At 44.3% G+C, this 12183-nt stretch overlaps 1 protein-coding gene across 2 annotated transcripts; it reads right to left on the bottom strand.

Moving 5' to 3' along the window:
• Window positions 1–2790: 2790 nt before the first annotated feature.
• LOC142830370 (uncharacterized) lies at window positions 2791–8090 on the bottom strand. 2 transcript variants are annotated; one of them, XM_075934770.2, is made up of 4 exons: window positions 7935–8090; window positions 7303–7496; window positions 4743–4987; window positions 2791–4646 (listed from the first exon to the last, which is right to left on the bottom strand). In XM_075934770.2, exons 1-4 carry the CDS (start codon window positions 7966–7968, stop codon window positions 3995–3997), a joined length of 1125 nt encoding a protein of 374 aa, XP_075790885.2. In that variant the 5' UTR covers window positions 7969–8090; the 3' UTR covers window positions 2791–3994. The 2 variants fall into 2 exon arrangements, with proteins under 2 accessions (XP_075790885.2, XP_089636178.1); XM_089780052.1 differs by having other exon boundaries at window positions 2791–4987.
• Window positions 8091–12183: the final 4093 nt, after the last annotated feature.

Here is a 12183-nt window from a genome sequence, read left to right as displayed (position 1 = left end):
ATGTATTTTGTCAGCAAAAGAACCAACAAACAGAAGCTACACTCCCCAACTTTTAGCAACATGGTTGTAGCAACACAATCGTGTCGCTAAAAGCTGCATAGTGTAGACAAAGCCTAGGAAAAATGGTATTCTAGTGACAGAAAAAAAAAATGCTTCTACTGATTTAAACTGTCTACAGTATTGGTGTTATTCTGGCATAGCAACGGTACACTAGCTATGCAGTATAGTTATGGTCTTGTAGATATGGCCTCAGCTGCTGTGAAAACAACCAGTCACTGGTATGTGTGAGTCCTGCAATCCCAGAAGCCCCTCACTAGAAGCAGGTTTTAGAGTGGACATTTTGTCCTTGCAGTCTTGTTCAGGGACAGTTACGTTCTGTGTCGATGTTGCCAAATGATCCATTCCAGCCTTAAATTCTATCTACTTCCCTAAATATGAACGGTGCATCTCTAGGGCATGTACAGAGCCTGGGACAATGCTCCCACCGGACCCAGCGCTCAGGGCGGCGCGTCCCCCTCGCTCCCCGGCGGCAGGGCCCCGCCTGGGGCTCCGCTCCCGGCCGCCCCTGCAGGCGGGACGCTCCTGGGCTCGGGTCTCCCTCGCCGGGCAAGGCGGGAGCCGCCCATGGGCCGCGGGCCTGGCGCGCGACTCGCGGGGCGCCTGGCTCCCGGGGCGCGTGGCGGGCTGGCAGCCGGCGCTGGGGCCCTGGCGCGGCGAAGTCATCAGGCACCCGCTGAACCTGGTGCAACGCGACTAGTCCCGCTGGGGCGATCGGGGCTGTTCCCGGGGGGGCGGGTGCTTCAGTCTTCGGGACCGGGGCTCCATTTAGGGGACTTGTAAACGAAGCGCATGTTCATTTGCATGCGGGCGGGAGGTGCCCAAGGGAGAGCCCAAAGTCAAAAAAGATTTTTTTTCTTTTAGCTAAAAGTCCTGCAAACTCAACCTAGGATTTGGTGAGAAAGCTGCGATTTTGTAGCGTCAGGGGGGAGCCGAGTTAGTCTGTTTTTTTTCTTTTCTTTTCCCCTGTAACAAATGGTCTGGGAGCCCTTTATAGACTAAGGAAACATGTAGATGGTATCATGAGAAGTGGACTGTGCACACAAAAAGCTCATGATACCATCTACATGTTTCCTTTGCCTATAAAGTGCTACCAGACTATTTGTTGTTTTTTTTCTGTTATTTTGTCTTAGGCATAGTCATCAGCATTGAAAGTTGCACAATCAGTTTAGCTGACAGTGTTGTTTATGATACTTGAAGCACTATCGAATCCAGCTTTTTTCTGTATCCACTCTGCAGCACTAGCAGGGATGACTCATAGAAAAAGTAGGGTATAAAATACTGTTTCCATATAGCCCTCCTACAAACCATTTTAATCACATGGTAAAGTGCCACACTTTTTATTTTAGTAGAACAGGAAAAAGCATAAAGCCCCATTTCTTTCCCACTACATGGGGCATATACTTACAAACACTTCTGTACATCTGATCTGACCAATACTTCCCTTTCCAGCTTTTTTTCCTGTTTAGGCCCAATCCTGCAGACATTTGTATGCATGTTTAATTTCTATAATTCTGAAGTAGTCCCACTGAAGTCAATGGGAATAAAGTTAAGCATGAGCTTCTTTGCAGGATCAAGCTCTTGTCTGTAATCTCTTCAGAAACGGCACCATGGATCCTGATCTTAGTTGGGGCCCCTAGATGCCAATGAAATAGAATAATAAAATAATTGGAAATGGACCACTTAGATCTAGGTCCTGCAGACATTTGTGTTTCAATGAGCCAGCTCCTGAGGATTCTTCTGGGCATCTAGAAATAAATAGTGCAAGAGAGCCGACTAATTTCCTTCCCCCCATTTTTTAAAATAATCCTTGCTATGAACATAACTATATGCAAGAAGTAAATATAATTTAATAAAATCTTCTAAGAAGAGCTTGTGGAAAACCTTTAAATATCAATAGAAAGGAGAGAGTTTGTATTTAACAAGTCTGAGCCGATTTTGTTATTGTGAAATTCATGCTAGACAGGACACTAAGATAAAGGTTATATGCAACAAAAGGAGACCACAAATAATTCACACCAGATTATCAGCTCATTTGGACAGAGCACTGCCATGTGCCATGGATATTTGCTGTTCAAAGCTCTGTGTGTAGTAAACATTACATGCTTGTGAGAAGTAAAGGTAATAAACTTTGCTTTCATATTTAAAGTACAGGATTGATCAATGAGAAGAAAGCTATTCCCCCTATACACTACATACCCAGAGCTAAAGCTCTGAAGCCCCATACTACCCCAGCAATCACAAAGGGGTAGTAAATGGGAGCCATGGTTGCTTGTCCAAAGCTACATCTATACCAGCAACATTTTAGAAGATGCCTGAGAAGCCCCCCTCCCATAAGATCAAGAAATTAAATAAGTGACAAATAATAAGCATTACCAAACACACTTCTAGAAACAAAGTTTACTGAAGCACACAGGTCATAAAAAAAAAAACCTCAGAACAAGTCATTTCATAATAAATACAATACTTAGCCCTCACATGGTACCTTCTGTGTGCAAAATGCTTTAGACATTAGCCTATTATTCTAAGACCCCTATGAGGTAAAGTATAATTTCCATTAAAATATACAGATGATGGAAGCAGGGAGGTTAAGTGATTTGTCCAAGGCCAGAGATGGAATTATCGCAAAAGCCCGGACCACAATTCTGCATGTGTTAATTCCCAGTCCATACACAAGCCACTGGACTACCTCTCTGCAGCTACATCCATTTCAAAAAGAAAAAAACAAACAGCTTATGTGTCTTATTCATTTTATAAAGTAACTGATTTAAAACACTTTGAAGTTCGAAGTCAACATTTTTAAAATTATCCGTAGTCACTTTTTGAACATTATGCAATTAAGCATTTAAGTTTCATGTGAAAGAGATGTTAAAACATCCTGGACACACTCCTGCAACTACATAAGCTTGAGCAGAGCCCCACACAGATGCAGCCCCAGTGAATGGCTTGACTGCAGTCAAACCTCATGCAAACACAGGGAGATGCCCAGTCTGTAGCCTACTCTGAGCTCAAGGCAGTTTCTTAAAGGTATGTTGGTGCCTTGCACTCACTGAGTTAAAATCCAATGGGAATTAGGCACCAGAATACCATGCAGAAGGAGCTGGGCCCCAGTCTTTTCAAGGTGAAGCCCAACAGTACAGTATTCAGAGCATAGGGATGCTTGCCTTCAACTCCTGTTGCAGTGCACTTTATAGGGATGTTAATTCGTCTTTTTCAAGAGATATGGTAAAGATAATGAGGTTTTGAAACCCCTTTCTTAGGGCAGAATTCATGCAATTCACTTAGAATACCAGTATGCACAGAACATTGCCGTTTAAGAAAAACTCCATCTACATTTTATAGTACATAGGTCTCTGAAAAGGGGGATACTGGTGACTTGAATTAAAGGCACACATCAAAGTAAGAAAATACTACACCACATATCCCCACAATTTCCACTGAGCTTGTTTAAAAAAAAGCTACTTGCTTTTCTTGTCTTTCTGCCTCTTCTATTATAAAAGAAATAAGAGTATACTGAACACAAAGTGAATTTTCAACATGAGTAGTCTCACTCGATACGTGGTACATTCTTCCAATGAGGAAACAGATGTAACCCCCTAAAACTTCTCCCATATTCATACCTCAGTCAAAGCTAACCAACAAATTTGATTATCAGAGACTATTGCTCAGTGAACTGTGACCAGTCCCCAGACCAAGTAAAGTTATCTGGTGGCTAATAAACTAATAGAAAATCACTGCAAGCAGCTTGTTGACAATGCCCTTACACAGATGAAATTATTCACTACTTCTAGCATCCACCTTCTACACACCTGCTTCCCCCACCCCCCTTACTGACTGTCACATAAACACTAAAAACACTGGCCACCAATACTCCTTATAATTTCCCCTCTTTCACTTTGATGACAATTATGCAAATTTATGAGCCACCAAATCATTTTCAGGTCTGACCTAAGTGGCAGCTTAAGTTCTGGTCAATAAAGGTGAAGGGGTAATTTCTACTACTACCACTTGGCTCTCCATTTTGTTCATTTTCAAGGAGCAAATCTAGACCCATGCCTAAGACTTCGTTTCTCATATCTGACCAACAAGGATCAAATTCATCCATTGTTTCTTTCAGTTCTTGCCCAGATAAAGGAACCAGAGTCCTCTGAGATGGCACCTGACAGTTTACAAACATCGAAGGAGGAAAAGTAACACTAGGAAAAACCAGCGAATCGGTGTTACAATGAGCCTGCTCAGGCTCAACTTTTACTTGGGCATCTCCTCCGCCATGGCCTGCAACTGGACTCCTACTATGATAAGCAGTGCTTGCTTTGACATAGGAACCCTCCTCATGGATCACTCCTTGGCTAGACTTTAAGTAGTTGACAGCAACAGGCATCCTGTAAACGTTCTCTTTAGCTGCTGGATACTGAGGACCTTGACCACACTGCTGGCTTCCTACTGCAAGCGGGGAAGCAGCCTGGAACAGATGTGTGTCTGAGTAGTAGTTTTCAGGTACAGATATTTGGTAGTATGGATGTTGCTGCAGTGGTTGCACGAGGTGCTGAATTTGACTCTCCGCGGCTCCTAAACCGAACTGGTTTTCTCTAGACACATAAACAGAGTCAAAATGAGTTGGTGGGATCTGGAATTGGGTCCCTGATCTAAAAGTGCTGCCCAAGCTCTTGAAATTACCATCTAACCTAGAAAGCTGTTGCCCTGAATACTGTATGGGCTGACTAGGAACATTTAGATTCCCTTCTGACACACATGGTTGTAGATTGAGTAGACTCTGACCAGACACAAAAGTCTCTGCCATTTTTGGCCTGTCTGCGAGGTTGACACTGAAGTGGGTCAGCTTCTTGTTGCCATAATCAGCTTTGGGAAAGATGGGGGTATCAGTCTTCTTATGGCTCAGCTGCCTGGCTCTTCTGTTTTGAAACCACACCTGGGAAGGAATTAACAGAAAGTAAGCCATCATGATCGAGGTACATATCCACAAGATCAAATACTCCTCAGTAATGCCACTATATGCAATTTGTGTCAGTTATGTCAAGACTATGCAATTTGGTACCTGTTTTTAAAAAGTATTCCAACTCCCCATTTTCCAGTTTGGAGCAAATTTCTTTAACTATTTGAATTGCCAGGTATTCATGTCCCTCTCACTCTGAAATATTTTGCCAAGGAAAACTACAGCACTCTTTAGAGAGCACAAGCCCCATTCAACTCAACAGAACGGCTCCCATTCATTTTGGTGGGAGTTTGAGCAGGTCCTTGACACTAGCTCTTTGAGGAATTTGCAACACTACTGGCACTGGTTGAAATGAACAAATGCTGGAGCTGGATTTAATTGTAACTTGTCAAAGTTTCAAGAGGTAAAAGTAACTCTTGCTGACTACCGGCTAGAGGCTTTGTCTACACTTAAAAGTTTAGAGTGCAGCTGCAGCAGCCCTTTAAACTAGAAGGTGGCCACACCATGAGAGCACAGAAAGAGCTCTCGCCCCGCACTATGTAAGCTACCTCCACTAAGGGAATAGCTAGTAGTGTTGGCAATCTTGCTCCCAGTGCTATAGCCACCTTCACACTGGCACTTCACAATGCTCTAGATTGCAAGTCTGGGGTAGGGGGGTATTTTCACACTCCTGAGCCTGCAAATCTGGGGTAGGGGGGTATTTTCACACTCCTGAGCCAGAAAGTTACAACACTGTAAAGTGCCAGTGTAGACTTAGCCTTAGTCAACAACAACATTCAAACTTTAGTGTCCCTTTTCCACCCACTTCAAAAATAGGGAGTTGGGCAAACAGTGGTTCCCACCTCTGATCCAAGTGAACCCTTCTGCCCCCAAAGGCAGTAGCAGAGTTCAGTCAGGTTCCAAGGTTTCTATTTTCCCTATCATTGTGAGGAGCTAAACCCTGAGGGTTTTTAGTTGGAGTTTGTTTACAATTCCCTCCCCCGCAGATTCAAATTATAGTTTCTCAAAAGGGCTATATTGTGCTCCCCGTAAGTTGGCAAAGGACTGGTCTCCCCAGTAGTCTAACTCAGTAGTTCTCAACCTTTCCACACTACTGTACCCATTTCAGGAGTTTCATTTTTCTTTTCATCCCTGATTTCACCTCATCTAAAACTACTTATTTACAAAATCAGGCCAAAAAAAGCATCACAACATGCTATTACTGAAATATTGCTTACTGTCTCTTGTTAACCATATAATTATAAAATAAATTGGTTAAAATATAAATATAGTGCTTACAGTACTTTATACCATAAACTGCAATGTACCAATAACTCTTGTCCATATGATATTTTAGTTCCTGCTAACTTGGCTAGAATTTCTTTAGACTAGCCTGTTGTAAAACTAGGCAAATATTCAGCACAATTGATGTACCCTTGGAAGAACTTGGTGTACCCCTGCCTGAAAGTTGCTAGTCTAGCTGGCATTTCCTGATAGTGACTACACAAATGGACTCAGTCAAAGATTGATGATTAATTCTGCTGCATCTGTGATGGCCCCACAGCTATAGGAGTAAGATTTGGGGTTGCATACAACACTGGGTTTCAGAGGCCCTACAATAGTTCTTGAAACATACAAGCAAATGTTTCCCACCTTCAAATAAACCCTGGAATCAGGAGATCAGTTCTTTCTCCGCAAATTTTAACTATTTCAGGGACCCCTCCTCCCCCGTGCCCTGTCTCATATTTCAGCTCCCAAGAAGGAGATCCATGGGGACTCAGGCTCACCTGGGGCCTCTCATAGAGGCTCAGGGAGGGGAACAGATCTCCAGACTCCGCAGAATCGGTCCCTAAAGCTGCACCTGCCCCCTAAACAGAAGTGGGGGCAGGCCTCTGCGGATCTCAAGCCCTAACTCATCTAGGAGAGCAGCAGCATTGCTCCTGCTGGAGACACCCCCTCAATCCGGATCCCCCAGTATCCCTTTTACACGGCACAACCGAAGGCGTAGCTCTAGTCCCGGCCCTCTAACCAAAGAAGGGGAGGGCAAAGCACCATTTCACCAGCGCCTCTCTAAAGACACAGCCAGCAAAAGGGGAACCGCCCCCCACCCCCACCCTCCAGTACCAGTGTCCTTGGAGCCGGTGTAGCGAGATCGGCTCCTGAAGTTACAAGAAAGAGCCACGTCACCGTTGCAGTGGCGTTCACAACACCAAGGCTATACCCTCTCACTGGCCGAGTTCCACCTTGCTTGTTGTGACCATCCCTGGGAAACGTGCCAGGGCCATGGCCCCCGGGGACCCCGCAAGCCGTACCTGAATCCGAGACTCGGGGATGTCCGTCAGGCTGGACAACCTCTCCCGCACGACGATGCCAGGGTAGGGGTCGCTATCAAATGTCTTCACCAAGAGGTCCAGCTGGGCTTTGCTGAACGTGGTCCGCTTCCGCCTGCCCCCCTCTTTCCGCGGGTTGGAGCTAGCGGGGCGTTGCGTGACCCTGTCTGCTGTTCCTTGTAGGGAGGCAAGACAAGAACAGGAGAGTTTTTACAAGCCCAGGAGTAACCCCTTCCCAACGCAGCTGTGAAGAGCCAGGTCGCTTTCCCCGCTAGCAGAATGAGAAGGGTGGGGGAAAAAATCTAATGGTCTAGGCCCCTATGTGCCATGCGTGTCTAGATTTCATCCAGCCCCAAACAGCGGATTTTACAATCTTGACTCCACCACAAACTAATTCCAAGTGAGGTTTAGGATCTGGATGGGGCCACTCATAAGTTTCAACTGCTGCGCTTCACTTAGAGCAGTTTTTAAAAGCGCTGGTTTTGTTACAGACATAAAGCCTGTGACATTACTGTTAGACAGGGTCCATGCAGTTGCAAACCCAAAGCATCAAGACTTAAGCCACCCTTTCATGTTAACCAAACTTGGGGGAAATAGCTGAAGATGGTGATTACCTGAACCACTCTGCTTCACTTTGGCAGCTTCCATCTGTGAGCTAGCAGCTGGCTGATGTGCAAAAATAGTCAGCTTTGGTCTTAACTCTTCACTCCAGGAGGCAGAAAAGACCCCACCCGCTTTAACTAGTTTGTAGCTTTCTCCTTTTTGGAGCATTGGGTCATTCAATTTTATAATCCCCTTCACCCCAGCAGTTAGCAACCCTCCCCCAAGCTCCTTCATCCAATAGGGTCAAAGTGCTTTTATCATGTCCTATTTTGTTACCCGTTTAAAAAGGAAAATTGACTGGTAGGCTTGTGCTGTGTTGGGCTGCCCCCTTAAGTTAAAGTCTGACTCAGAAAGGTGTCCCACACCTCTATTGTAATCAAATCACCAAAATACACACAAGTTAGATCTTGTCCCCTAAGAAGTAGCCACAGTGTCTCTGAGTGAGCCTTTTAAACCCTCATATATGAAGCCAGTACTGGCAACTGGGAAATTTTTTTGCCAAAGGTACAATTTCTCCCTCTTTTATATTACAATTTGTAAGGGGGAAGGATAGAGGAAAGAAAATCTTGTATCTTCTCAGAACCAAATTCCCCTTATTCCAGGTGAGCAAAGCAGGTCTCATACTCTAACAGAACAGGCACTGTTTGTGCAAACCCAGGCCTCCCTTAAGCATTAGTAGAGCTCTAATTATGGTGATGGGTTTCCTGGTTGTGGATTTATACCTTTAGAACAAAAACAAACTCAGATTGTATTGGTTTATGATATAATCACTTGTTTTTCCAGCTTCTTTAAAATAAAATGGAACCATTTAAAAATGTTAGTTCAGTTCTGTTTTCATGGGGGTAGTTTTACCCCGGCATGAAGGAAATTAGGTAGGTAAAATGTCAGTGGTTTTACCAAACATGGATTAAAATTAAAAACATACTGTGGAACATGAACTCTTCAATCACTTTAAGGGTCACACCCTGTAGTCCTTAACTCTAGTTTAGAACAAAACTCAGTGTTGCCTTTTGATTAAGCACTTCCTACTGAACCCCAAACTAGGATATGGTTTTATGTATTTATGGCCAAACCCTACTCATTCAATTAAGTTGCCTGTGGAATGTGGGGCCCAAATCTGAACCTCACATGAGTACTTCAAAGGAAGTCAAGGAATGGTCCCTAATAATAAGGGTTATAGAACTGGGCCTAAGGTGGGATATGACAATTATGACTGAAGTATTAACTTAAAAGAGAGATCAGAATTATATAAAGCAGCCAATGGCAATATATGTACCCACTAACAGGGATCGTATGAAATTCAATGTTGTGTTATATACAGTATTGGGAAATAATGATTACTATAGCAGTGGGTCAATTAGTTTGTGTAATTATTTGCCAAAAAAGACCATTGAAGGTGATTACAAAGGAGGTTTCAAGAGTAACAACATAATTACTGTACATGCCTTTCATCCCAAGGTACCACCAAACATTTTGCAAATCTGGGGTGTGCAGCTGCTTACACTGAAGCTGAGTACAGATATGAAATGTAGCCCTCTTTGGGTCACAACACAGCAGTTTAAACAACTTAAAAACACAGCAGTATGACAGTAATTTAAAAAAGAAGGCAAAAATGCTATCCAACAGAATCAGCATATATGATAACAGAAAAAACACTTGTGATTCTGTCTAGACAACAATTCTGTAGTAGTGGAATGGACCAGTCTTTCCACAATCCCTTCCCTACCCTATCCCTATGCTGTGTGATTTTGTTTTGTTTGTATGTTTTTTTTTTATTCCATCACTTCCATAACCTGGGTAATTAACATTACACATCAATTTGTGCACTCTTCCTCAGAGTAGCCATCTTCAATCACCAATTCTCTGGACTCTCCAGAAGACTTTCCTTTCCATTCAAATGATAAATAAATACATTTTAGGTGGGGCTCAGATTGGGGAAGGGAGCACAGCAATCTGAGATCTACCTAAAATCTCCCAGATTTTGCCCACAAGCCACACTCTCCCCTATGTGTGACTGTACATATGGAATTTCATGCACATATTTAAAATATGATAGGCTGTGTTCTTGCTTTGGCTTCCCTTTATGAGATTTAGATAAACCATGGGGCAGGTCTGGCTTAAGGCATGAGCACACTAGCAGGGTATGCCTAGAGCTACAGTTTCCAGTCAGGTGAAGATGTCTGAATTGAAACTTTCATTTTTAATTCATGTTTCTAGCCCCTACCTGCCAAAAAAATCTTGACCATGTAATCTCAGCATAGCTGCTGCTGTGATATTTGTCTGAGTCTGCAGACAGCCTCTAGTACAGTCCGGAAGAGTGCTAGCTGCTGGAGCTGAAGGGGGGATGACATGGCCCTACCATTAATATGGGAGCAGACTGAGGGCTTATCTACACTTAAAATTCTACATCAGTGCATAGATACTACCTATACCAACAGGAGAGATTCCCCACTCTGCAAAGGAAATCCACCTCCCAGAGAGGCAGAAGTGCTGACTATGCTGCCCAGGGGGTGTGGATTTTTCACACCCCTGAGTGTTTTAGTCACACCAGTCTAATTTACTAGTATAGACTAGGCCTACATATCTGCTGCTCTGGAAGAGGGGAGACAAGGGAAAAAAGAATAGTCAGGGGAGGGTTTCCTTGTCTACAGTTGGCCTTAGCAACAAAACTGGTGCAGTGACCAGCAGTTTGACTAGCAGGCTGATGTCTCAGAAGGCCTTGGATAGCACACCATCCAGATGAATAGAGCAGTTCACACTTCCCAGAGCTATTGTTTCAGATATAGATTCTTTACACTTCCATGTTTCCAAGATTTTCTTTATAATGCTAATGGATGGAGATTTAAGTTTTATTGAAGAAGGGGAAAAAAAACCCCAAAAGTGAGATTCCAGAATGCAAGGTGGCAGTTTCAAAGGTCTCTCTCTCCCCCCACTCTGCCCCTTGTGCAAAACCACCACCTCTCATCAAAACAGGTCACCATTGATCCAGTGTAGCCTGGCTGATAATGAGCTCCAATTGCAGGAATCTGGGACTAAATCATGATCCCGCTGAAAACTATAGGGCTATGTCTATACTCGCGGCTTGTTGAAAGAGAAATATGCAAATGAGGCTAAGCGTGGAATCTCACCGAGCCTCATTTGCATACCTAATGAGCCGCCATTTTTGCAGAAGAGGCTCTTGCGCCAGAAGGAGCTGTCTACACTGCCCCTTCTTGCACAAGAAAAACCCTCTTGCGCAATGCCGTTATTCCTGAACATAATCGGCGTAGCGGCATTGCGCAAGAGGGGCTTTCTTGTGCAAGAAGGGGCAGTGTAGACAGCTCCTGCAGCCCTAAAATTTCAGATGGGAGGCCACATGCTGATGTTCAAAGCAGTTTTCTTACAAATCTTGTTGAAAGAAAGAAAGAAAGAAAGAAAGAAAGAAAGAAAGAAAGAAAGAAAGAAAGAAAGAAAGAAAGAAAGAAAGAAAGAAAGAAAGAAAACCTAAACAATAACTTAAGAGCACCTTAACAGTAGCAGGCCCTCACGTAATGCTATAGAACACTAAAGAAAACAACAGCATAGTCTGTCAAATCTGATTACAAACCCTAGACCCCTGAAGCAGGAAAACATGACCTGTGCTGTGTGCTACTGATGCAGTGCCTGAGTTTGCAGGCAGCCAGAAACAATAGCTCTGAGAGGTGGGGGCTACACTACACCATTCATCTGCATGGGTCATAAAGTCTGAAACTCATTACTTTGTTGTGAAAGGATGCCAACTGCATCTCTGCAGAGGATTTGCTGCCATTGGACGATTACGAATCTGCCGGAGCAGTGCTAGTAGGAACCCCCATACACATCCCTCTTTTGTGACAGATCCCACCTGAAGACAAGGAGTACAGGCAGTCCCCGGGTTACGTACAAGATAGGGACTATAGGTTTGTTCTTAAGTTGAATTTGTATGTAAGTCAGAACTGGCTCCAGATTCTGCTGCTGCCACTGAAACTGACCAGGGGCTGACTACAGGAAGCCGGAGGCAGAGTTGCTCTGCCCCCAGCTTCCTGGAATCAGCCTGATCAGTTTCAACAGCTGCTGAATCTGGAGCCTGGGACAGAACAGCTGGGGCGCTGCCCAGTAGTTTCCCACAGGACCAACCTGGCAGCACCCCAGCTGCTCTACCCGAGGCGTCCCCCCCTGGTCTGCTGGGGTGGTCCAGCGGCTTTGCTGGACCCCCCCCCCCCAGCAGACCAGGGAGACCAGGAGAAGCTTTTCTCACCCCGG

Source organism: Pelodiscus sinensis, chromosome 8 (genome assembly GCF_052426305.1).
Source record: "Pelodiscus sinensis isolate ZL-2025 chromosome 8, ASM5242630v1, whole genome shotgun sequence".
Lineage (NCBI taxonomy): Eukaryota > Metazoa > Chordata > Testudines > Trionychidae > Pelodiscus > Pelodiscus sinensis.
Note: the sequence above shows the minus strand (reverse complement) of the source record. Positions and strands in the feature narration are given on the sequence as shown.

What these genes read in the sequence shown, in the direction of transcription:
- LOC142830370 (XM_089780052.1), bottom strand. Translation starts at nt 7,968, where the DNA reads ATGGAAGCTGCCAAAGTGAAGCAGAGTGGTTCAG. An exon ending in AGTGAAGCAGAGTGGTTCAG is followed by an intron (nt 7,497 to 7,934) that starts GTAATCACCATC and finishes CCTCCCTACAAG; the next exon opens with GAACAGCAGACAGGGTCACG. An exon ending in TCCCCGAGTCTCGGATTCAG is followed by an intron (nt 4,988 to 7,302) that starts GTACGGCTTGCG and finishes ATTCCTTCCCAG; the next exon opens with GTGTGGTTTCAAAACAGAAG.